The following is a 27,411-nucleotide window of genomic DNA, read 5'->3' on the forward strand; positions in this document are numbered from 1 at the left end:
GTGTGCTGGAGAACTTGCTTACTCAGTATCCTCCCAGCCCAACGTGGAAGCAAACAATGATGAATCTAGCTCTGGCAATTGTGGTCGGGCAAGTGGAATGTGCAGGAGTTGGCGAACATCTGGGTAACAGTGACCATAATACACTGAAGATTAATATGATTATCGAAAGCAACAAAGAAAAAGAAAAAGTGAAAATATCCAAGTGTGGAAGAGATCTAATTTCAATATTTGTGAAGGATTTAGGACAGGTGGGCTGGAAACAAAGGTTGACCAAGAAAAGAGATAATGAACAAATCTCCAAGGCAGGCGAAAGGTAGAACCAGGTGAGAGGTAGGTGCCAGGCTGGCAGTGTCAAGGTCCCCAGGTGCCAGGAGGAGTGCCAGGGTACCACCTGTCCTGTCCCCAACCATCCGGGGTTTCCAATAACCCATGAGACCCCCCCCCCACCCTTTGAGGTGCTGCTACGCCTGGTCCACGTTTGTGTGGAGCAGTACTCATCAGCGCCCCGGCGAGTTCTTGCAGGTGCAGCCATTGAGTCCCGGACACCGGGTGAATTCGGCGTCCGGGTAATTAAATGAGCCAGTAGGGCAAGATCCTGGTCATGCCGGGTGGAGAGAGTTGGGTGACTTTAGATCGGCCTGCTTGGAACCCGATTCGCATGATTCACCCGTTGTGCCGGGATCCGTGCCGGAAGCAATGGGGTCGCTAGATCATGCCCCATATCTTCCATCTCTGACTTCATAAATTATGCACCCAGAGGATTGACAACATATTCTGTGGCTGGGAGGGCTTGATGGCTCATGTGCCCCCATCATATAGAATCATGGAATGCCTACAGTGCTGAAGGAGGCCATTCGGCCCATTGAGTCTGCACTGACCCTCCGAAGGAGCACCCCACCCAGGCTCACGATCCCGTCCTAACTCTGCAACCCCACCTAACCTTTTTCTTTGGACACTAAGGGGCAGTTGATCATGGCCAATCAACCTAACCTGCACATCTTTGGACTGTGGGAAGAAACCGGAGCACCCGGAGGAAACCCACGCACACACGGGGAGAATGTGCAAACTCCACACAGATAGCGAGCCAAGGCCAGAATTGAATCCAATGCCCTGGTGCTGTGAGGCAGCAGTGCTAACTACTGTGCCATATCTGGGTGCTATATTGAAAAGGCATCCAATATATTGACCCACCATTGGAGGAAGAAGATGGATCACCTGAGAAACTAAATAGATCTCCAAGAACACACTGAGGCTGGAACATGGATCTCCACAGAAGATGGAACACCAACAATGCTCTGAGGCCGGAAGATGGACCTCCTTGTTAACACTGAATCTGGGTGATCCACCTGTAGATACTCCCCCAGCCGCTGCTGTGGTGTTCCAGTGTCCAGGGTCACTGCTGTCTCCATCATGAATTCCTGAGGCAGCCCTCAGCATTGTTCAAGTGAGCCCCAATTTCTGCACACCATGTTGTTCCAGACATGTTCTGGACCATCCCATCAGTAAGGGGCTGGATTTAACCCAGCAGATGAGTGTTCAAATTTTGTACACTTCCATATCCCAAACACTTGTGTGCTCATTCATACATAACTTGCATAGTTAAAAAAAAATCTTGCAAGGGTAAAATCTGAAGAAAAACAATGACACAAAGTAAACAACTAAATATATTTATTCAATTTCTATCAGAAAAAAAGTCAATGCACTGTTCAAACAGATTTTATTGTCATTCTTCAGCAATTATTTAGTGGAGTATGTTTACATCCAGTGTGAACAAGGCCACGGAAGATCAACCCCTTCACCGTCGAATTATTTTAAAATTAACTTATTAATCCTCATTGATATTATGTCAAGTCTAACTTCCTGATACTGGGGATGATTTTGAGCCTGCATTGGCCGTCAGCGTCAACAGCGGCACGGGCTCAAAACCCTGTGAAAGTGAAATTCTCGTGAGTGAAATCTCGTTTTCCAATTTTCCACGCCCCCTCATCCATGACATAACACGTTTTGGGGGCGGGAACCTCAATTCCAAATAAATTTTACTTAAATGTCATTTAAAAGGCTTGCCCACTATATGTTCCCTCCTCACTGAACATTCATGCCTCACCTATGTGACGCCATGTCAGCGCCATTTACAACAGGATATTTAAAACTTGAAAAAGTCTAAGGGATCCCGCACGGGCCGCAAAGGTAAGTATAGACAATGGGGGTGGGGGGGGGGGGGGGGGTGGGGACAATGGGGCACTTCCCCCAGCACTGACAACCTAGCACTGCACCTTGTCACCCTGGCACTGCCCGCTCACAGTGCCAACATGGCTGTGCCAGGGGCTGACACAGGTCGGGACATATGGAACCTGCCCCCAACTATCTGTTAAATGTAGGATTGTGTATTTGTCAAGTCGGGTCTTGTTGCCATGGTTCAGAGGTAACACCCTCACCCCTATTTCAGAGAGTTGCACAGACTGACGTTCCAATGCAGTACTGAGGGAGCACTACTCTGCTGGAGGCACTTCCCTGATTATGAGAAGTGGAACCAGGGCTCCATCTGCAATTTCAGGCAGAGTTACACAACGTCATGGCACTATTTTGAAGAAGAGAATGGTTTTGATTCACTCTTACCCTAAACTGGTGTCCTGGCAAAACTTACCCCTCAGTCAAGAACTGAAAACTGATTGTTGTTTTTTGTGGGACCGTGTGTAGAAATTGGGTGCCGTGCTTCCGACATGACAACATGTCTGTACATTGACAGAAAAGTACTTTGAGACATTCTGACGCTTTGAGAATCACCACGTACATGGAAACCTTTCTTAAGGCATTCGCTGGTTGCTCTGTTCAGCTCCACTCCATTACCCAGATACCCATGTACATGCTTAGTGAGCAGCTGGACTGGAGATCAACCCACCACTGATTTGAATGGAAAAAACGATTAACTTCTCTGGGAATAAGCAAATTACATTAACAAGAATTCATTTAGAAGGCAAACAGAGGATTCACTGAACTAATTAACTTGTCATAATCATCATCACTGGAAAGAGCAAGCAAAAAATTAGACAAAAAGCAATCCAATTTTCAGATTAACATGTGCCCCTGTTTCCAATAAATGATATTCTTCCATCAACTGCAGGATAAACCTGTCGCATTTGTCTGATGTACTCTGAAACAACTGTATAATCGGTGTCACCTACGGCAAAAAAAAATACTTATTGAAGTAACATTCCACATAAATACGAGCAGAGACCCGCAAAACATTTTAATTTCTATCTTGTGCCATTCCATCTTCCCATGCCATCCATTTCAGGCCACACCTTTTGTTCCCATCCCTCTCATATCATGCCCATTCCATCCCCTATCCCAACCCATCTCCCTATGCAATTCTGCTCCTTTTCCGTATCGCCCATGCTTCAACATTCTGCCAGGCTGTCAGCCCCCAATACTGTCCTCCCACGTTGGCATTGCTCTCCTCGCATGTCATCGTCCTCCTTCCAGCCACAGGAATTTTGTTGTTGGCTTCCCCTCACCCTCCGATATTTCCGCCCCCCCCGCCACCAACTCCCCACCCAAACTCCGATCACCGCCAACCATTGGAAGCTCAAATTCATCAAATGCTTCAGCTCGCCTCATGGCTCATGCCCTGCCCACCAAATGAACTGAATGACCAATCAGAACATTGTGGACAGACATAAATTGTATTATTACAGGTTGGTAATAAATGGCAGATGATTTGAACATCTGTTGAAAATGTGCATATACCAGTATCATGTTTGAGGTTTTTGTCCTTCAACATGGCGAACCCATCTCCACCTCCAGCAAGGTAAGAGTTGACAATGATATTGTAAACTTTGGAGTCTTTGAGTGGTTCATAGTGTGGCACACGGCACTCTGAGCAGAGAACATCCAGTTTGACCACCCTGCGACCCGGTTCTTTATTCAGGTCGAATTCCACATGGACACCTAAGAAAAAGAATCACGTCAGACCTGGTAGCAAGGAGAGAATTAACATTACAAATGATCGTGTTTGGTACATAATGTGTGTGTCCCTGAACCTGGTCACTTTAACTCCCTCCCAACTGGACTCCTCCTTTCCCTCTGAACCCTTCACCTTCTAGTTGCTCTTGACAAATGATATCCTTCTACTCACTGTGGAATGAAGACGCTTAATTTCCCTGTGACATACTCGTCATGGGACTTCAGTTTACATATTTCAACTGGTTTCCCATCTGAAATAACCTTCCCAGGATCCTCGGCAAGATGGCAGCAAATGTGATGAATTTAGGTATTTCCAATATATATTGTATTACATGTCGCTGGTGGAGTAATGATTAAATGCCTGGGCCAGGGTGTGTCTGACTGCTGCAGTCATGTTTTTTTAAAATCCTGGTTTGAAAGGCAGCTAGCTAGACTTTGCGGCTACAGAAGTGCAGTTAAAGCATTGTAAAAAATATGATCAAAATTCATTCCAGCCATGGATATTGTTTGCCAATGTTGGGCTAATGGAATTCTGGTTATAGAAAGAGGTTCGCTGGGGAGTGGCTAATAAGAGACATTGGACTTGATTCCGTGACCGCCCAGCGCAGATCCAGGCACGCCGGGTGAATAGTGGGAGAGAGTAAAATTGGGAATTGCCAGGCTTGAACCATTTTGTGATTCATCCGATCCATTCCCGATGGTGAGTTCCAGATCCCACCCAAAAATGGTGTGAATATCGTTCACCCTAATTTGCATTCATTTCAATCTCATTAATTAGATTGAAGTCAAATGCAGTGGCCTCCCAAGAATTACCTGACTCCCCAGCAGGACATCACACATTTGTCATTTTGTACTCCTTTTTAATAACATGAAGCTGGTACCGTGGCTGCTGAGGGGAACTAATGAGGTGAGTAGCCATTTACATTTTCTAGCATGCAGGTCAAGCGCACCGGAGCTGCTGCCCCAGTGCTCAGGAGTGGGGGTGGGAACCCCTTAGATGTGCTGGGCTTGGCCAGGGGGTTGAAGCTTTCCAGGTCAGGGATCACCCCAGGGCCGGGCTGGGGGGGAGGGGGGGGTGAGGAATTTGTGACTGTGAAGCCTTTAAGCTATCTGAAAATATTGTGGAGACCCATAACAGGGGCCACCACAGCTTCAGCCCGTCTGTCCAACCAGATTCTCCCAGGACAGAGCCCTGCTGTAGCTTCTGTCCTGAAATAATAATAAGTAGGCTGACATTACACTGCATCCCCATACTCCCAGGATGCCTTGATTCACTGCAATTTGCATACCGCCGCTACCGGTCCACAGCGGACGCCATCTCCTGGTCTTATGCTCATTGCTGGAGCATCTCGACAACAAGGACTCTGACATCAAACTCCTATATATTGACTGCAGCTTTGCCTTCAACACCATAATCCCAGCCAAGCTCATGTCAAAGCTCCAAAACCTAGGACTTGGCTCCTCACTCTGCAACTGGATCCTCCTCTTTCTGACCTACAGATCACAATCAGTAAGAATAAACAACAACGTCTCCTCCACGATAGTCCTCAACACCGGGCCTGCAAGGCTGCGTACTTAGCCTCCTACTATACTCCCTACACACACAACTGCGTGGCAAAATTTGATTCCATCTCCATCTACAAGTTTGCTAATGGCACAACCCTAGTGGGTTGGATCTCGAACAATGATGAGTCAGAATACAGGAGGGAGATAAAGAACCAAGTGGAGTGGTGTAACGACAACAATCTCTCCCTCAACATCAGCAAAACTAATGAGCTGGTCAGTGACTTCTAGAAGCAAAGTATCATACACATCCCTGTCTGCATCAACAGGACCGAGGCAGAGATGGTTGACAGTTTCAAATTCCTAGGGGTGCACATGACCAAAAATCTGCCCTGGTCCACCCACATCGACGCTACCACCAAGAAAGCACAACAGCGCCTATACTTCCTCAGGAAACTAAGGAAATTTGGCATGTCCACATTGACTCTTACCAACTTTTACAAATGCACCATAGAAAACATCCTATCTGACTGCACCACAGCCTGGTATTGCAACTGCTTGGCCCAAGATCACAAGAAACTTCAGAGAGTAGTGAACACAGCCCAGTCCATCACACGAACAGTCGCGGAATCGATCCAGGTGCGGCGACAAATTTGAGGTTGTGAAAGTCCACGAATCCTGCATTGGCGTCAACAATTAATCACAGAAGCTGAGAATCCCGCCACTATTATCAGCCTGACAGGGTGGTATTTGACTGAGTTGAAGTGCTGGCATGGGGGACTGAGGAATTGTTTGGATTCCTATGCAGGCAGCTGGTGCCAAATGAGAGCTGCTGCTGGCTATTGTGGTCATCACTCTCTTCTCACTCCTATTGCATGCTAAATGGAGACTGGATGCTTCATCAAAAGAGCCTGGGGAGATCAGCTCGATAACAATAGGTCAGAACTGCCCAGAAAACAGTCCAGTTGTGGTCCAGTCAGGACTTTAGTAATCAAAGGCATGGTTTCTACTCCTTTGCATTCCAGGCCTCGATAGGTCAACATTCCATTCGCCTTGTTGATTATTTCCTTGGGAATTTCAACACATTGACCTCTTTCCCAACTGTAATGATACAGAATGTACCCAAACTCCTTATTTTCATAGAATTTATAGTGCAGAAGGAGGCCACCCGGCCCATCGAGTCTGCACCGGCTCTTGGAAAGAGCACCCTACCCAAGGTCAACACCTCCACCCTATCCCCATAACCCAGTAACACCACCCAACACTATGGGCAATTTTGGACACTAAGGGCAATTTATCATGGCCAATCCACCTAACCTGCACATCTTTGGACTGTGGGAGGAAACCGGAGCACCCGGAGGAAACCCACGCACACACGGGGAGGATGTGCAGACTCCGCACAGACAGTGGCCCAAGCCGGAATCGAACCTGGGACCCTGGAGCTGTGAAGCAATTGTGCTATCCACAATGCTACCGTGCTGCCCTTATTTCCATTGACAATATCACCATTATCAGCTTTCAAGGAGCTTGCATTGCTCCTGAGCTTATTTTATCTGAGTATAATTGTAAAATTGTAAAAAATGTGGCGGCATGGTGGCACAGTGGTTAGCACTGCTGCTTCACATCTCTAGGGACCCGGGTTCAATTCCTGCCTCGGGTCACTGTTTGCGTGGAGTTTGCACTTTCTCCCCGTGTGTGCGGGAGTTTCCTCCGGGTGCTCCGGTTTCCTCCCACAATCCAAAGATATGCAGGTTAGGTGGATCGGCCAGGCTAAATTGTCCCTTAAGTGTCCAAAAGGTTAGGTGGGGTTACTGGGTTTCCGGGATAGGGTGGCTACCTAGGCTTAAGTAGGGTGCTCTTTCCAAGGGCCAGTGCAGACTCGATGGGCCGAATGGCCTCCTTCTGCACTGTAAGTTCTATGATTCTATGAAAACATTTTTTCTGTTGAATTTGTGACCTCTTTCCAGTCCTTCTTTATGCTCCCTCTTTGTAACGTTTGCTGCGTTTTAGTCACTCCCGATGTTCATTGCACCTTTCTTATTTGACAGGATCGGTGCTAGTTTTTTATTTTCCTGCTTTTTCTTTTAGTTTTTATCTCTTCAGTTGCCCATGGCTAGTTTTTTTTTAGCAAGTAGAACTAATGCCTTTTGGCATGATTCTGTATCATGTCAAATGCTTTTTTCAACAAATCCCAATCTGTCATTAACAAATTTGTCCAGTTTAAGGTGGACAGTCTCTGTCTCAACATATTAAAATCAGCCTTTACTTAAATCTAGAATCTTAGTGACTGACTCACATTTCTCCCTTTCAAACACTATTTCAAACACAGTCATAGTCTGGTCACTATTAGATAAATGCTTACTCATTGTTAGGCTGCAAACCAACATTCCTTCTCATCTCTTTTAATGTACACAGGCCATTTCTGTCTGTGGGTAGACCTTTTAAACTATTTCTGCTAAACATTGCTGCTTAGTTGACAAGGAACTTCGCAATTACAAAATTTGGGACATTACTAATTAATAAACCTGACATTGCACAGTCCCTTGGTGGTTCTAAATTGTTGCGGAAAGGTTTCTGAGAGGCACTCAAGTAATTAATTATCTTGTGACTTCTGGTGATGGGGATGTGCTGCGCGGATGTGTGAAAGGTGGCTCTCCTCCTGGAAACTTGAAATTCGGCATTTTCAGCCCAAACATAGACCACTAAATGCCGGGGGAAAAATACCCCCACTCCTCCAACACCACCACAATAAACGAGACCTGCCAGCCAGCAAATTGAGCAACCGAAGGGATGGCAGAATCAACAAAAGTGCAGGAAGTCATGTCAGGAGCAATATCAGGCAGACTGAAAAATGAGGGGCTGGATTCTCCGCTCTCTGCCGCCAAAATTGCGTTCGGCAACGGGGCGGAGAATCCACATTGACACCAAAATCAGGGGCGGCGCTGGTTTGCGGATTCTCCGCCCCTGAAAAGCGGCGTACTCTAGGGGTATGCCGTGCCACATCTCCATGGCCTCAGGCCATTGCCTGAGGCCCGCCTCGCGATGCTCCATTGCCAACCGGCCGAGTTCCCGACGGCGTAGGGTGCGTGTGGTCTCACCCGTCATGAACTTAGCGTGGCGGCTGCGTTTGGCACTGCCACAGTCGGGGGAGGGCGGATCCGTGGGCAGGGGGGCTTTATTCGGGGCTGGGGACACTGTGGGCAGGCGGTCTGGGGCGCACGAGCGGCCAAAGGGGGGTATTATTTTTGAGGTCCGTGTCCGCGGACAGAGTCCGCCATGAAGCACGACATGGCCGCTGCAGGCCGCCGCCGTGCGAATGCGTGGCCACGGACCCAGAAATGCTCAGGTCCGTATCGGCAGCTAGAGCTGGGAAGTCTATGCTGCCTCCCTGCTTGCCCCCAACAAAGTGGCGAATTGGAGGCCATTTTGCACCAGTTTTCCTGGCGTAAAACACCACCGTTTTCACGCCGGCGTGGGGATTTAGTCTCCCAAACCGAGAATCCAGCCCAAGGTGTCAACCTGGTGAAGTTACAACACATAACTACTTGTGTGGCAAACAACATAAGCAGCAAGTAATAGACAGATCTAAGCGATATCAATATAAACACATCCGATCGAAGATCTGTAGTCCTGCCACATCCAGCCGTGAATGGTGATGGACAATTAACCAACTACTAGAGGAGGAAGCTCCACAAATATCCCCATCCTCATTGATGGGGGTGCCCAGCACATATGTGCAAAAGACAAGGCTGAGGAATTTGCAGCATTCTTTAGCCAGAAGTGCCGAGTGGATGATCCATCTCAGTCTCCTCCGGAGGTCCCCAGCATCACAGCTCCAGGACATCACTGCAGGAGTTCCCCAGGGCAGTGTCCTAGGCCCAACCATCTTCAGCTGCTTCATCAATGACCTCCCTTCCATCATATTGTCAGAAGTGGGGATGTTTGCGAATGACTGCACAATGTTTAGCACCATTTGCATATTCACAGATAATGAAGCAGTTAAATGTCCAAATGCAGCAAGACCTGGACAATATCTAGGCTTGGACTGACAAGTGGCAATTACAATGGCGCCACACAAGTGCCAGGCAATGACCAGCTCCTACAAGTGAGGATCTAACCATCGCTCTTTGACATTCAATGGCATTACCATCACTGAATTCCCCACAATCAACATCCTGGGGGTACCATTGATTAGAAACTGAACTGGACTAGCCATATTAATACTTTGGCTACCAGGACAGGTCAAAGGCTAGTAATCTTATGAAGAGTAACTCACCTCTTAACCCCCCACCAAAGCCTGTCCACCATCTACAAGGCACAAGTCAGGAGTGTAATGGAATACTCTCCACTTGCCTGACTGAGTGCAGCCTCAACAACACTCAAGAAGCTCGACACCATCCAGGACAAAGCAGTCCGCTTGATTGCTCCCCTTCCACAAACATTCAAACCCTCCACCACCGAAGAACAGTGGCAGCCGTGTGTACCATCTACAAGATGCACTGCAGTAACTCACCAAGGTTCCTTCGACAGTCCCTTCCAAACCCACGACCACTACCATACAGAAGGACAAGAGCAGCAGATACCTGGGAACCCCACCAGCTGGAGGTTCCCCTCCAAGCCACTCACCACCCTGACTTGGAAATATATTGCTATTCCTTCCCTGTCGCTAGACAACATCCTGGAACTCCCTCCCTAATAGCACAGTGGTTGTACCTACACCTGAAGGACTGCCGCGGTTCAAGAAGGCAACTCACCATCACCTACTGAAGGGCAACTAGGGATGGGTAATAAATGCTGGCCTAACCAGCGAAGCCCATATCCCGCAAATTGATTTTTAAAAATCCTAGAGAGGAAGAACGAGGCGACAACGAACACGCGGGGTGGCGAGGAATTGGCTGCACCCGAACAGGATGGGCCATCAGAACATATACCGGTCTACCTCCAATAAATGAATGGATGGATCTCCGAACATCGGAGCTCCAATTACACAGAGATGCCATCAAATTACAAAGGACCGACTTCTTCATAGTTGGGAAAGCGGTGCTTCGAGGGATAATGGGAGCGGAATATCCACAATCAGAATCTCTGACCATTCTCCACACTACATGGTTGTGAGGTTGGGAACAGGCCGGGAACAACGCCCCACCATGGAGGCTGGGCACTACCCTACTTGATGATAAAGCATTCTGAAAACGGATATCACAGACCATAAACGGGTATGTTACCAACAATCAGAATGGAGAGGACTCACCCTCCATATTCTGGGCGGCACTGAAGGCAGTGATTAGGGGGAGATTTTTACTTACAAGGTGCTCAAAGATGGGAAGGAGGAGGCAGCTAAGCAACAGCTGGTTAAATCTATGCTGGAAGTAGATCGGCAGTACTCCGTGGCCCAACCGTGGAACTATTGGCGGAGGGGAAAAAGCTACAGATAGACTTTGACCTGCTCTCCACTGGGAAGCAATGCATCAGCTCTGCCAGACATGAGGGATCTGTAAGAACACGGAGACAAAACCAGCCGCCTGTTGGTTCAACAGCTGAGAAAGCAGGCAGCCACGAGGGAAAAAGCTCAAGTTAAAGACAGAAGCAAGCTATATTTTTGGAGCCAGCAAGCTACATTTGTATCATTTCACCAAATCACCAATTTTAGAGGGTTCACTTGAGAGAGTAGCACCAGTATATATATATATATATATATATATATATATTCTTTTAAGGGCCGAATGGGTATTTCATCTTTTTTTTTCTTTTAAAATCTCTTTGGGAATTCAGATCAGAGGGGATGGAGGCTAGGGCAGTTGCATGCTCCTCCTGTAGGATGTGGTGATTTTGGTGAGGGACACCACCGGTGTCCCTACTGACTATACCTGCAGGAAGTGCACCCACCTCCAGCTCCTCAGAGACCACGTTAGGGAACTGGAGCTGGAGCTGGATGAACTTCGGATCATCCAGGAGGCAGAGGCGGTCATAGAGAGGAGTTACCGTGTAGGTAGCCACATCCAAGGTTTAGGACAAGAGTAGCTGGGTTACAGTCAGGGGAAGGAAAGGGAATGGGCAGACAGTACAGGGATCCCCTGTGATGGTCCCCTTCAAGTGTACAAGTATATAGTTTTGGATGCTGTTGGCGGGGGGCCTACTAGGGGAAGGCCCTAAGGGCCAGGTCTCTGGCACTGAGCCTGGCTCTGGGGCTCAGAAGGAAAGGGGGGAGAATAGAAAAACAACAGTGAAAGGAGACTCAAAGGTGAGGGGAACAGATAGGAGATTCTGTGGTCACGAATGAAACTTCCGAAAGGTGCACTGCCTCCCGGGCGCCAGGGTTAGGGATGTCTCGGATCGAGTCTACAGGATTCTTAAGGGGGAGGGGGAGCAACCAGAAGTTGTGGTGCACATAGGCACCTACGACATAGTTAAGAAAAGGGATGAGGATCTAAAAAGTGATTTTAGGGAGTTAGGTTGGAAGCTAAAGAGCAGGACAAGCAGAGTACTAATCTCAGGATTGCTACCGGTGCCACGTGCAAGTGAGGCAAGGAACAGAGAGCGAGTGCAGCTGAACACGTGGCTACAGGGCTGGTGCAGGAGGGAAGGCTTCAGATATGTGGATCATTGGGATATCTTCTGGGGAAGGTGGGACCTGGACATGAAGGACGGATTGCACCTAAACTGGAGGGGCACCAATATCCTGGGTGGGAGGTTTGCTAGAGCTCTTCGGGAGGGTTTAAACTAGTTTAGCAGGGGGATGGGAACCAGAGCTATGGATCAGGGGGTAGGGTAGCTGTTGAGCAGGCAGAAATAGTATGCAGCAAGTCTGTGAGGAAGGATAGACAGTTGATAGGGCAAAGGTGCACTCAGTGGGATGGGTTAAAGTGTGCCTGTTTCAATGCAAGGAGTGTCAGGAATAAGGGAAGATGTGGAGATGCCGGCGTTGGACTGGGGTGAGCACAGTACAAAGTCTTAAAACACCAGGTTAAAGTCCAACAGGTTTGTTTCAAACACTAGCTTTCGGAGCGCTGCTCCTTCCTCAGGTGAATGAAGAGGTCTGTTCCAGAAACACATGTATAGACAAATTCAAAGATGCAAGACAATGCTTAGAATGCGAGCATTTGCAGGTAATTAAGTATTTACAGATCCAGAGATGGGGTAACCCCAGGTTAAAGAGGTGTGAATTGTGTCAAGCCAGGACAGTTGGTAGGATTTCGGGGATGGTGGGGGATGAATGTAATGCGACATGAATCCCAGGTCCCGATTGATGCCGTACTCATGTGTGCGGAACTTGGCTACAAGTTTCTGCTCTGCGATTCTGCGTTGTTGCGCGTCCTGAGGGCCGCCTTGGAGAACGCTTACCCGGAGATCAGAGGCTGAATGCTCTTGACTGCTGAAGTGTTCCCCGACTGGAAGGGAACATTCCTGCCTGGTGATTGTCGCGCAATGTCCGTTCCTTCATTGTCGCAGCGCCTGCATGGTCTCGCCAATGTACCACGCTTCGGGACATCCTTTCCTGTAGCATATGAGGTAGACAACGTTGGCCGAGTCGCACGAGTATGTACCGCGTACCTGGTGGGTGGTGTTCTCATATGTAATGGTGGTATCCATGTCGATGATCTGGCACGTCTTGCAGAGATTACCATGGCAGGGTTGTGTGGTGTCGTGGTCGCTGTTCTGAAGGCTGGGTAGGTTGCTGCAAACAATGGTTTGTTTGAGGTTGCGCGGTTGTTTGAAGGCAAGTAGTGGGGGTGTGGGGATGACCTTGGCAAGATGTTCACCTTCATCGATGACGTGTTGAAGGCTGCAAAGAAGATGTTGTAGTTTCTCCGCTCCGGGAAAGTACTGGACGACGAAGGGCATTCTGTCGGTTGTGTCCCATGTTTGTCTTCTGAGGAGGTCGGTACGGTTTTTTGCTGTGGCGTGTTGGAACGCCATATCCCGTTCGTACGAGGGCATTTTGCAGCGTCTGTAGATGTCTGTTATGCTCCTCCCCGTCTGAGCAGATCCTGTGTATACGGAGGGCTTGTCCATAGGGGATGGCTTCTTTAATGTGTTTAGGGTGGAAGCTGGAGAAGTGGAGCATCGTGAGGTTATCCGTGGGTTTGCGGTAAAGCGAAGTGCTGAGGTGACCGTCCTTGATGGAGATGAGTGTGTCCAAGAATGCAACTGATTTTGGAGAGTAGTCCATGGTGAGTCTGATGGTGGGATGGAACTTATTGATGTCATCGTGTAGTCGTTGCACAAGTTTGAACAAGACCTCCTCACCGCACAGGACCTTCAACCAACACTATACACCAGACACATCGATGACATTTTCTTTCCTTTGGACCCATGGCGAAGAATCACTGAAACGACTACACAATGACATCAATAAGATAATACCACCCACCAGGTACGCGGTACATACTCGTGCGACTCGGCCAACGTTGTCTACCTCATACGCTGCAGGAAAGGATGTCCCGAAGCGTGGTACATTGGCGAGACCATGCAGACGCTGCGACAACGAATGAACGGACATCGCGCGACAATCACCAGGCAGGAATGTTCCCTTCCAGTCGGGGAAAACTTCAGCAGTCAAGGGCATTCAGCCTCTGATCTCCGGGTAAGCGTTCTCCAAGGCAGCCTTCAGGACGCGCGACAACGCAGAATCGCCGAGCAGAAACTTATAGCCAAGTTCCGCACACATGAGTACGGCATCAATCGGGACCTGGGATTCATGACGCATTACATTCATCCCCCACCATCTGGCCTGGACTTGCAAAATCCTACCAACTGTCCTGGCTTGACACAATTCACACCTCTTTAACCTGGGGTTACCCTATCTCTGGATCTGTAAAGACTTAATTACCTGCAAATGCCCGCATTCTAAGAATTGTCTTGCATCTTTGAATTTGTCTATATATATGTTTCTGGAACATACCTCTTCATTCACCTGAGGAAGCAATAAGGGAGATGAACTAAGCATGGATCAGTACTTGGAACTATGATGTTGTGGCCATTACGGCGACATGGATTTAACAGGGGCAGGAATGGTTGTTAGATGTTCCGGGGTTTAGATGTTCGAAGAAGAATAGGGAGGGGGGTAAAAGAGGGGGGAGAGTGGCAATGTTAATTAGGGAGTGCATCACAGCTGCAGAAAAGGAGGTAGTCGAGGAGGGTTTGTCTACTGAGTCAGTATGGGTGGAAGTCAGAAACAAGAAAGGAGCAGTCACTTTATTGGGAGTTTTCTATAGACCACCCAATAGGAGCAGAGAGATGGAGGAACAGATTGGGTGGCAGATCTTGGAAAGGTGCAGAAGTAACAGAGTTGTTGTCATGGATGACTTCAACTTCCCTAATATTGACTGGAACCTCCTTAGTGCAAATGGTTTGGATAGAGCAGATTTTGTTAGGTATGTACAGGAAGGAGTCCTGACTCAATATGTAGATAGGTCAACTAGGGGGGGGGGGAGGCCATATTGGACTTGGTGCTCGGCAACGAACCAGGCCAGGTGTCAGATGTCTCAGTGGGAGAGCATTTCGGTGACAGTGACCACAACTCCTTGACCTTTTCCATAGTCATGGAGAGGGATAGGAACAGACAATATGGGAAGGTGTTTCATTGGGGGAGGGGGAAATTATACTGCTATTAGACAGAAACTGAGGAGCATAAATTGGGAACAGTTGTTCTCGGGGAAATGCACAACATTAATGTGGGGGTTGTTTAAGGAGCACTTGCTGCGAGTGCGGGATAGTTTTGTCCCACTGAGACAAGGAAGGAATGGTAAGGTGAAGGAACCTTGGATGACAAGAGAAGTGGAGTTTCTAGTCAAGAAGAAGAAGGAAACTTACGTAAGGTTGAGGGAGCAAGGATCTGACTCAGCTCTAGAGGGTTACAAGCTAGCCAGGAAGGAACTCAAAAATGGACTGAGGAGAGCGAGAAGGGTGCATGAAAAAGCCTTGGCGGAAAGGATTAGGGAAAACCTCAAGATGTTCTACACTTATGTGAGAAATAAGAGGATGATCAAAGTGAGAGTAGGGCCGATCAGGGATAGTGGAGGGAACTTGTGCCTAGAGTCTGAGAAGGTAGGGGAAGCCCTAAATGAATACTTTGCTTCAGTATTCACGAGAGAGAGGGACTTTGTTGCTCGTGAGAACAGCGTGATCAAGGTTAAAAGGCTCAAACAGGTTAATATTAATAAAGAGGATGTGCTGCAAATTTTGAAAAGCATCAGGATAGATAAGTTCCCTGGGCCTGACGGGATATACCCAAGGTTACTACGGGAAGCGAGGAAGGAGATTGCTGCGTCCTCAGTCTCCACTGGAGTAATACCGGATGATTGGAGGAAGGCAAATATTGTTCCCCTGATCAAGAAAGGGAATAGGGAAATCCCTGGTAATTACAGACCAGTCAGTCTTACGTCTGTGGTGAGAAAAATATTGGAAAGGACTCTGAGAAATAGGATTTATGATTATTTAGAAAAAAATTGTTTGATTAAAGATAGTCAGCGTGGCTTTATGAGGGGCAGGTCATGCCTCACAAGCCTCATTGAATTCTTTGAGGATGTGACGAGACACATTGATGAAGGTCAGGAAGTGGATGTGGTGTATATGGATTTCAGTAAGGCATTTGAACAGGTTCCCCATGGTAGGCTCATTCAGAAAGTTAGGAAGCATGGGATACAGGGAAATTTGGCTGTCTGGATACAGAATTGGCTGGCCGAAAGAAGACAGCGAGTGGTAGTGGATGGAAAGTATTCCGCCTGGAGGTCGGTGACCAGTGGTGTCCTGCAGGGATCTGTTGTGGAACCTCTGTTCTTTGTGCTTTTTATAAATGACTTGGATGAGGAAGTGGAAGGATGGGTTAGTAAGTTTGCCGATGACACGAAGGTTAGTGCAGTTGCAGATAGTATCGAGGGCTGTTGCAGGTTTGAACAGGACATTGACAAGATGCAGAGCTGGGCTGAGAAGTAGCAGATGGAGTTCAACCTTGATAAATGTGAAGTGATTCATTTTGGAAGGTCGAATTTGAATATTGAATACAGGATTAAAGGCAGGATTCTTGGAAATGGGGAGGAATAGAGGGATCTTGGGGTCCACGTACATAGATCCCTCAAAGTTGTCATCCAGGTTGATAAGATTGTTAAGAAGGCGTATGGTATGTTGGCTTTCAAAAATAGGGGGATTAAGTTTTAGAGCCGCGAGGTTTTGCTGCAGCTTTATAAAACCCTGATTAGACCACACTTGGAATATTGTGTCCAGTTCTGGTCGCCTCATTATAGGAACGATGTGGATGCTTTGGAGAGAGTGCAGAGGAGATTTACCAGGATGCTGCCTGAGCATGTCTTATGAAGAAAGGTTAAGGGAGCTAGGGCTTTTCTCACTGGAGCGAAGAAGGCTGAGAGGTGACATGATAAAGGTGTACAAGGTGGTGAGAGGCATGGATAGAGTGGATAGCCAGAGACTTTTCCCCAGGGTGGAAATCGCTGTCACGAGGGGACATAATTTTAAGGTGGTTGGAGGAAGGTAGAGGGGAGATGTCAGAGGTAGGTTCTTTACACAGAGAGTGATGGGTGTGTGGAATGCACTGCCAGCAGAGGTGGTGGAGTCAGAGTCATTCGGGGCATTTAAGCAACTCTTGGACAGGCACATGGACAGCAGTAAATTGAAGGGGTGTAGGTTAGGTTGATCTTAGATTAGGATAAATGGTTGGCACAACATCGTGGGCCGAAGGTCCTGCACTATGCTGTACTGTGCTATGGTCTATGTTCTAAGCGGCAAGCTAGTCGCTGAAGCAGAAAAGATTACCAAAGCTTTTGCAACTTTCTACCGAGGGTTGTACACCTCCGAGCCCCTAGAGGGGGGCTCAAAGATGAAGCAGTTCCTCGATGGATTGGACATGCCGATGTTGGGGGAAGATAGGAGATGGGACCAGGAGACATCATTAGAACTGGGAGAAGTCATGGAGAGTATCAATTCCATGCAGGCGGGGAAGACGCCGGGATGTTCGCAGACTCGCTAGTCAGGGGCACCCTGTCACCAACACTGGCACAAGCCTCAATATCGTTGATACGCAAAACGGACAAAGACCCGACGCGTTGTGGGTCCTAAGGCCCATCTCACTAGTTAAAGTACATGCAAAGATCCTGGCGGAGGTCCTAGGTGAGGAGGTTGGAGAGCTGCGTGCCGGAGGTAGTTGCAGAGGGCCAGATGGGCTTTGTCAAGGGCAGGCTAACATGGAACATAAGGCACTGCTGAAAGTGATAATGACCCCATGCAGGGAGAAAGCACCAGAAGTGATCATCTCCCTGAACACAGAAAAGACCTTCGACAGACCCGAATGGAAGTACCTCATAGAGATGCTGGAGTGGTTTGGGCTTGGACCAGGGTTCACTTCCTCAGTAAAACTACAGTACAGTGCTCCCAAGGTGAGCGAATGGACAATCAACACCAGCTCTGCATATTTCCAGCTACACAGAGGCATGAGGCAAGGAAACCCGGTACCCCCGCTGCTGTTCACTCTGCCAATCGCCAGATCATTAAGTACACAAAAAGAAAATACATAAAAGAGCAAACATAAAATAAAACAAAAATGTTAAACCATAGACACAGGCATCGGGTGAAGCATACAGGAGTGTAGTACAACTCAGTAGAGAAGATGTGTGAAGAGATGGGATCAGTCCACAAGTCCATCAGCCCATGAGAGGGTCGTTTAGGAGTCTGGTGACAGTGGGGAAGAAGCTGTTTTTGAGTCTGTTCATGCGTGTTCTCAGACTTTTGTATCTCCTGCCTGATGGAAGAAGTTGGAAGAGTGAGTAAGTCGGGTGGGAGGGATCTTTGATTATGCTGCCTGCTTTCCCAAGGCAGCGGGAGGTGTAGATGGAGTCAATGGATGGGAGGTGGGTTTGTGTGATGGGTTCTGTGTTCACGACTCTCTGAAGTTTCTTCCAGTACTGGGCTGAGCAGTTGCCATACCAGGCTGTGATGCAGCCAGATAGGATGCTCTCTATGTTGCATCTGTAAAAGTTGGTAAGAGATAACGAGAGGGTGGACAGAGAGCATAGAGTCTCACTCTGTGCGGATGACCTTCTCCTCTCCATCTCAAACCCTCGGTCCAGCATGGAAGGGTTAAGGAAACTCCTAAAGGAGTTTGGAGCCTTTTCGGGTTATGAGCTTAATAATAGAATCATAGAATCATAGAATTTACAGTGCAGGAGGAGACCATTCAGCCCATCAAGTCTGCACCGGCCCTTGGAAAGAACTTCTGACCACACCTTCACCCTAACCCCGTAACCCAGTAACCCCACCTAACTTTTTGGACACCATGGGGCAATTTAGCATGGCCAATCCACCTAACCTGCACATCTTAGGACTGTGGGAGGAAACCGGAGCACCCGGAGGAAACCCACGCACACACGGGGAGAACGTGCAAACTCTACACAGACATTCACCCGAGGTCGGAATTGAACCTGGGTCCCTGGAGTTGTGAGGCAGCAGTGCTAACCACTGTGCCACTGTGCTGCACACTTGAACAAGAGCGAAATCTTCCCTGTGACCCTGCAGTGGGGAGGGACAGAGCTGGGGGGACTGCCGTTTAAGCAAGCCCAGATCAAATTCCAATGCCTGGAAATCCAAACAGCCCATGACTGGACATGGACCCACAAATGGAACCTGATGAGTCTGGTGGAGGAAGTCCAAAAGGACCTGCAGAGGTGGGGCCCACTCCCACTCTCCCTCGCAGGGAGAATACAGACATCCAAATGAACGTGCTGCCCAGGTTCCTCTTCTTGTTTAGATCCCTCCCGATCTACATTCCCAACGCCTTTTCAACACAGTCATGGCATTTGTGTTGGGGATGGGGGGGAGGGGAAGAGCCTAAGAATCCAAAAGAAAGTCCTACAAAGGAGAAGAAACGTGGGAGACCGGGCCCTCCCGAACCTACAACTGGACGGCTACCGCAGAAAGAGTACAGGGATGGGTTAAGGGACCGGGAGCAGAGCGGGTGAAGATGGAAGAGAGTTCCTGCACAGGCACATCCCTTTGAACCCGAGCCACAGCTGCTCTCCCATCCCCCCGGCCAAATATTCGAGGAGCACAGTGTTAGTAGCCACGCACCGTACGTGATACCAAAGGAGGCAACACTCCGGCCTATGTTCACCATGGCCCCATCTGAAACAACCACAGGTTCACTCCCGCAATAATAGTTGCCACCCTCAAAAGATGGAGACAGGACGAGTGGATTCCGACGGTTAGGGCTTGTACACGGACGGTAGAGTAGCAATCCTTCGGTAACTCATGAAGAGGTTCCATTTACCAAGTGGCAATGACATGAGATACATTCAGGTGAAAAACTTCCTCCCCTAGGAAACAATGATGTACCCCCAGACACCATGACATCCATTAGAATACAAACTACTTGACCTGGGCGAACTAGGGAAGGGAAACTGTGCGGACTTATACTGGTGACTGTTATAAAATACATGCTTCCCCCTGGACGAGGCAAGGAAAATATGGGAGGAGGAACTAGGCATAGAGATAGGGGGAAGACTCTGCACTGAAGCACAGGGCGAGCTTCACCACCACATGCACAGGGCTGAGCCTAACGCAGCTAGAGGTGCTGCACAGAGCACACCTGACAGAATGCGAATGGGCAGGTTCTTCCCAGAGGTAGAGGACAAACGGGAAAAGTTCCAGGGAGACCCAGCCAAACACACCCACATGTTCTGGGCCTGCCCCAGACTTGTTGGGTTCTGGACAGCCTTCTCCGAGGGCATGTCCAGGGTTGTGGGAGTGAGGGTGGAGCCATGCCCAATAATGGCGGTCTTCGGGGTAACAGGTCAGTCAGAACTCTTCATGGGGAGGGGGGCCATTACGCAAGCCTTTGCCTCACTGATTGCCCGCTGGAGAATCCTGCTCAGCTGACGATTGGCAGCACCACCCAAGGCTGAAGACTGGCTGTCTGACCTGGCATAATTGGTCAGGCTGGAGAGAATAAAATTTGTCATCCATGGGTTGGAAGAAGGCTTGCATAGGACGTGGGAGCCATTCATCAACTTGATTAGGGAACTTAAGGTGAAGGAACCCTTAGGGAGCAGAGACCACAATATGATAGAATTTACCCTGCAGTTTGAGAGGGAGAAACTGCAATCAGATGTAACGGTATTACAATTAAATAAGGGTAACTACAAAGACATGAGGGAGGAGCTGGCCAGAGTTGATTGGAAAAGAAGCCTAGCAGGGAAGACAGTGGAACTGCAATGGCAGGAGATTTAGGTGGTTATTCGGGAGGCACAACAGAAATTCATCCCAAGGAGGAGGAAACATGCTAAGGGGAGAACAAGGCACCCATGGCTGACGAGGGATGTCAAGGACAGCATAAAAGCAAAAAAAAAATGCATACTAAGTGGCAAGGATTAGTGGGAATCCAGATGATTGGGAAGCCTTTAAAAGTGAGCAGAGGACAACTAAAAAAGCAATAAGGGGGGAGAAGATGAAGTACGAGTGCAAGCACGCTAGTAATATAAAAGAAGTTAGGAAGAGTTTTTTTCAATATATAAAAGTTAAGAGAGAGACAAAAATAGAGATTGGAGCACTGGAAAATGTGGCTGGAGAAGTAATAGTAGGAAACAAAGAAATGGCAGAGGAACTAAATAGTTACTTTGCATCAGTCTTCATGGTGGAAGACACCAGTGGGAGGCCAGAACTCCAGGACCATTACTAAGGAGAAGGTCCTGGGGAAATTGAAAGGTATGAAGATGGATAAATCACCTGGGCCGATTGGACTACACGCCAGGGTCCTAAAAGAGATAGCTGAGGAAATTGTGGAGGCATTGGTGGTGATCTTTTAGGAATCACTGGAGGCAGGGAGGGTCCCAGGGGACTGGAAGGTGGCTAATGTAACACCACTGTTTAAGAAGCGAGGGAGGCAGAAGACGGGAAATTATAGGCCGGTTAGCCTGACTTTGGTCATTGGTAAGATTTTAGAGTCCATTATTAAAGATGAGATCGCGGAGTATTTGGAAGTGCATGATATAATAGGACTGAGTCAGCACGGCTTTGTCAAAGGGAGGTCGTGTCTGACAAATCTGTTAGAGTTCTTTGAGGAGGTAACAAGGAAGTTAGACAAAGGAGAACCAGTGGACATGATTTATTTAGATTTCCAGAAGGCCTTTGACAAGGTGCCACATAGGAGACTGTTAAATAAGTTAAGAGCCCATGGTGTTATGGGTAAGATCCTGGCATGGATAGAGGATTGGCTGACTGGCAGAAGGCAAAGAGTGGGGATAAAGGGGTCTTTTTCAGGATGGCAGCCGGTGACTTGTGGTGTGCCTCAGGGGTCTGTGCTGGGACCACAACTTTTCACAATATACATTAATGATTTGGAAGAAGGAACTGAAGGCACTGTTGCTAAGTTTGTAGATGATACAAAGATCTGTGGAGGGACAGGCATTAATGAGGAAGCAGGGGGGCTGCAGAAGGATTTGGACAAGCTAGGAGAGTGGGCAATGACGTGGCAGATGAAATACAATGTGGAAAAATGTGAGGTTGTGCACTTTTTTAAGGAGGAATGGAGGCATAGACTATTTTCTAAATGGAGAAATGCTTCGGAAAGCAGAAGCACCAAGGGACTTGGGAGTCCTTAATGTTCTCTTAATGTTAACGTGCAGGTTCAGTCGGCAGTTAGGAAGGCAAATGCAATGTTAGCATTCATGTCAAGAGGGCTAGAATACAAGACCAGGGATGTACTTCTGAGGCTGTGTAAGGCTCTAGTCAGACCCCATTTGGAGTATTGTGAGCAGTTTTGGGCCCTTTACCTAAGGAAGGATGTGCTGGCCTTGGGAAGGGTCCAGAGGAGGTTCACAAGAATGATCCCTGGAATGAAGAGCTTGTCATATGAGGAATGGTTGAGGACTCTGGGTCTGTACTCGGTGGAGTTTAGAAGGCTGACGGGGGATCTTATTGAAACTTACAGGATACTGTGAGGCCTGGATAGAGTGGATGTGGGGAGGATGTTTCCGCTAGGACTAGAACCAGAGGACACAATCTCAGACTAGCCCTTTAAAACAGAGATGAGGAGGAATTTCTTCAGCTAGAGGGTGGTGAATCTGTCGAACTCTTTGCCGCAGAAGGCTGTGGAGGCCAAATCACTCAATGTCTTTCAGACAGAGATAGATAGGCTCCTGATTAATAAGGGGATCAGGGGTAATAGGGAGAAGGAAGGAGAATGGGGATGTGAAAAATATCAGCCATGATTGAATGGCGGAGCAGATTTGATGGGTCGAGTGACCTAATTCTGCTCCTGGCACCAGTCGACTAAGCAGGGGGGGAGGGGTGGGGGGTGGGGGGGGGGGGGGGGCAGTGGGTGGGGGGGGGGGGGCAGGTGGATGTGAGACACAGGTGAGCAACGGACAGAGGCGAAAAGGAAAGGGAGAAGGGAAGGGATGGGGATCAAAGGCACAAGAAAAGAATGCGAGGGACAAGCAGAAGGGACAAATCAGCAGGCGTCTGCTCTGAGGGCAAGCTAAGACTCAAATTAAACTGTAAATAGATGGTTGTAAATGTGTGGTTTGGCCACATTGGGGAATGTAAAATATGGTCTAATGATGACAAAAGAGGGGTCACAGCCACAGTTGTAGTGAAGATACCTGCTTGTGAATGTAGGTGTTGTTTTTTGGCACAGTTTTAGAATATGTAATTTATGAATTATTGGATATAAAATAGAAAAACTCAATAAAAACATTTTTAAAAAGAAATTAATTATCTTTCTGGTATGTTAATTTGTTTATTCTGGTCTCTATGAGGGTTAAAAATTCCTCATTAAACCTATTCTGCCTTTACTAAAGTTAAAATCCGGCATTGAAACTATTCTGCTTTTGCTACATGTTTTCACAATCTCTGCATTTATACAATCTACCAATTCACCGCTGTCATCAGGCAATTTATGAACAATTCCCAGTCCAGCTTTAAATCATTTTCAATTTCTTGATTCTACCCATAAAGTCTGTAGTGGCTGCTGAGCTCTTCATCACCAATTAAGTGATTTCATCCTTAATTACGAGAGTAATTCTTCTGTACAGACTTGTAACCTGACTGTTATGACTTGACAGCCATGTCTCGATGATGATTATCATGTCATATGGTGTAAGTTGAATTTAGAATTTGTCATTGCAATTCATTTAATTTGTTCATTATCATGTCATGTGAGAGTACGTTTAAGAAATGGGTGTTTATAAATGGGTGTGTATATAAGTATCTGTAGTGAGAATACCTTTAAGAAATGAGTGTTTACTACTGCAGTGATGTCAGAGAGTGGGTGGAGCTGGGCTGTCTGTCAGCTTTTTACTTTCATTTTAGGCTGTTTGCTGCAGGGTGTGTTTTAGTTTCATTTTCAGTGTTGGAGCTGAAGCCAGACAGAGCAGGTGCACTGTTGATCTCTGCCATGAAAAGACTATCTCTTGATCATTTGGCGACTTCAGAATTATAAATGTTCTCAGTCGTGAATGTAAACCTGATGTGCTTCTGTTGAAAGGTGTTTCTTTTGTCTTCTGGATGTTGTTTGGGAAGTTATTAAGCATTACTTAGTGTTGTATTCTTTGGGGGTTGTATTTGAATTAATGGTTGCTAAGATGTTCACTGTATGTTTTAAAAAGGTTAAGTTGAGTTCATAGAATAAACATTGTTTTGCTTTAAAAAATACTTTTCCATTTCTGCTGTACCACCCCTGTAGAGTGGGCCGTATGCTCCCCATACCACAATCTATTAAACGTTGTGGGTCAGGTGAACTCCATGATACACTTTGGGTTCTCTAAATCCTGGCCCATAACAAATACTCTATCCATTTGGGTAAAGAGTGTTTATTTGCGCTCCACACCCTAACCTGCCCTACTGTTATAATGTTTTGTTACTGTTTTTATTTCTCTCTCTTGGCTTCATTTAAAAAAATGATTTCACAGGATGTGGGCCTTGCTGGCTGGGCCACCATTTTTGTTGCCCATTCCTTTTTACCCCTGTGGAGATGATGGTTCTCGAATTGTTGCACTCTATGAGGTGTAGATACACCCACACTGCTCTTATGAATGGCATTTCAGGATTTTGACCCAGCAACAGTGAAGAAACAGCGATATATTTCCAAGTCAGGATGGTGAGTGACTTGGAGGGGAACTGCCAGGTGGTAGAGTTCCCATGTATCTGCTGTCCTTGTCCTTCTAGATGGTAGAGGTGGCGGGTTTGGAGGGTACTGTTACACTGTTGCCACTGCACATTGGTGGTAGAGTGAGTGGATCTTGACATAATAACTACCTCTGGGAGGTAAGTTTCTCCTTTAAAAACACTTACTTTCACAGGAGCAGGCCATTGGATTTCGGCAGGAGCGGTACGCAAGTGATTTCTGGGAGGTAAGTTTCTCCTTTAAAAACACTTACTTTCACAGGAGCAGGCCATTGGATTTTGGCAGGAGCAGTGCGCAAGTGATTTCTGTGAGGTAAGTTTCTCCTTTAAAAACACTAAAGCACTTCTTTTCTGTTTTATTTTTTTTCGACCTGCGGACTTCTGGGAAGGCCCCCCCCCCCCAACCAATAAATTCTGGTGGAGAGGAAACCCAAGACACTACATGTGTAGTGTCTCCCACCCACCCTCCTCCTCTAACCTAATAATAAGATCCATTGGTGTGAGGTAAGTGCCATAGTATATTATTATTTTTTCTTTTTTTTTTAATTTACTGATTAGCCAGGTCTTGGTTGGAAGTTAGAGGGATGGCAGGGAAGGTAGTGCAGTGTTCCTCCTGCAGGATGTTTGAGATGAGGGATGCCGTTGGTGTCCCTGCTGATTTTACCTGCAGGAAGTGCAGCCATCTCCAGCTCCTCCAAGACCGAGTTAGGGAACTGAAGCTGGAGTTGGATGAACTTCGGATCATTCGGGAGGCAGAGGGGGTCATAGATAGCAGCTTCAGGGAATTAGTTACACCAAAGATTGGAGATAGATGGGTGACTGTAAGAGGGACTGGGAAGAAGCAGTCAGTGCAGGGATCCCCTGCCGTCGTTCCCCTGAGTAACAAGTATACCGCTTTGGATACTTGTGGGGGGGGGGAATTACCAGGGGTAAGCCATGGGGTACGGGCCTCTGGCACGGAGTCTGTCCCTGTTGCTCAGAAGGGAAGGGGGGAGAGGAGCAGAGCATTAGTAATTGGGGACTCGATAATCAGGGGCACAGATAGGAGATTTTGTGGGAGCGAGAGAGACTCACGTTTGGTATGTTGCCTCCCAGGTGCAAGGGTACGTGGTGTCTCGGATCATGTTTTCCGGGTCCTTAAGGGGGAGGGGGAGCTGCCCTAAGTCGTGGTCCACATTGGAACTAACGACATAGGTAGGAAAGGGGATAAGGATGTCAGGCAGGCTTTCAGGGAGCTAGGATGGAAGCTCAGAACGAGAACAAACAGTTGTTATCTCTGGGTTGTTGCCCGTGCCACGTGATAATGAGATGAGGAATAGGGAGAGAGAGCAATTAAGCACGTGGCTACAGGGATGGTGCAGGCGGGAGGGATTCAGATTTCTGGATAACTGGGGCTCTTTCTGGGGAAGGTGGGACCTCTTCAGACAGGATGGTCTACATCTGAACCTGAGGGGCACAAATATCCTGGGGGGGAGATTTGTTAGTGCTCCTTGGGGGGGTTTAAACTAATGCAGCAGGGGCATGGGAACCTGAATGATAGTTTTGGGGTACGGGAGAATGAGAGGATAGAGGTCAGGAGCACAGATTTGACTTCGCAGGAGGGGGCCAGTGTTCAGGTAGGTGGTTTGAAGTGTGTCTACTTCAATGCCAGGAGTATACAAAATAAGGTAGGGGAACAGGCAGCATGGGTTGGTACCTGGGACTTCGATGTTGTGGCCATTTCGGAGACATGGATAGAGCAGGGACAGGAATGGATGTTGCAGGTTCTGGGGTTTAAGTGTTTTAGTAAGCTCAGAGAAGGAGGCAAAAGAGGGGGAGGTGTGGCGCTGCTAGTCAAGAACAGTATTACGGTGGCGGAGAGGATGCTAGATGGGGACTCATCTTCCGAGATAGTATGGGCTGAGGTTAGAAACAGGAAAGGAGAGGTCACCCTGTTGGGAGTTTTCTATAGACCTCCAAATAGTTCTAGGGATGTAGAGGAAAGGATGGCGAAGATGATTCTGGATAAGAGCGAAAGTAACAGGGTAGTTATTATGGGAGACTTTAACTTTCCAAATATTGACTGGAAAAGATATAGTTCGAGTACATGAGATGGGTCGTTTTTTGTACAATGTGTGCAGGAGGGTTTCCTGACACAATATGTTGACAGGCCAACAAGAGGCGAGGCCACTTTGGATTTGGTTTTGGGTAATGAACCAGGCCAGGTGTTGGATTTGGAGGTATGAGAGCACTTTGGGGACAGTGACCACAATGCGGTGACGTTTACGTTAGTGATGGAAAGGGATAAGTATACACCGCAGGGCAAGAGTTATAGCTGGGGGAAGGGCAATTATGATGCCATTAGACATGACTTGGGGGGGATAGGTTGGAGAAGTAGGCTGCAAGTGTTGGGCACACTGGATAAGTGGAGCTTGTTCAAGGAACAGCTACTACGTGTTCTGGATAAGTACGTACCGGTCAGGCAGGGAGGAAGGCGTTGAGCGAGGGAACCGTGGTTTACCAAAGAAGTGGAATCTCTTGTTAAGGGGAAGAAGGAGGCCTATGTGAAGATGAGGTGTGAGGTTTCAGTTGGGGCGATGGATAGTTACAAGGTAGCGAGGAAGGATCTAAAGAGAGAGCTAAGACGAGCAAGGAGGGGACATGAGAAGTATTTGGCAGGTAGGATCAAGGAAAACCCAAAAGCTTTCTATAGGTATGTCAGGAATAAAAGAATGACTAGGGTAAGAGTAGGGCCAGTCAAGGACAGGGATGGGAAGTTATGTGTGGAGTCTGAAGAGATAGGCGAGATACTAAATGAATATTTTTCGTCAGTATTCA

At 47.7% G+C, this 27,411-nt stretch overlaps 1 protein-coding gene across 1 annotated transcript in view; it reads right to left on the reverse strand.

Moving 5' to 3' along the window:
* Positions 1 to 1,651: 1,651 nt before the first annotated feature.
* Positions 1,652 to 27,411, reverse strand: part of LOC140419367 (5'-nucleotidase-like) — a 260,027-nt gene continuing 234,267 nt past the window's right edge. Inside the window, exons 8-9 of the mRNA XM_072503244.1 lie at positions 3,748 to 3,948; positions 1,652 to 3,178 (exon numbers count right to left, since the gene is read on the reverse strand). Of these exons, the coding sequence (XP_072359345.1) occupies positions 3,072 to 3,178; positions 3,748 to 3,948 (308 nt within the window). The 3' untranslated portion in view covers positions 1,652 to 3,071. The remainder of the gene's footprint in view (positions 3,179 to 3,747; positions 3,949 to 27,411) is intronic.

This window comes from Scyliorhinus torazame, chromosome 1 (genome assembly GCF_047496885.1).
Source record: "Scyliorhinus torazame isolate Kashiwa2021f chromosome 1, sScyTor2.1, whole genome shotgun sequence".
Lineage (NCBI taxonomy): Eukaryota > Metazoa > Chordata > Chondrichthyes > Carcharhiniformes > Scyliorhinidae > Scyliorhinus > Scyliorhinus torazame.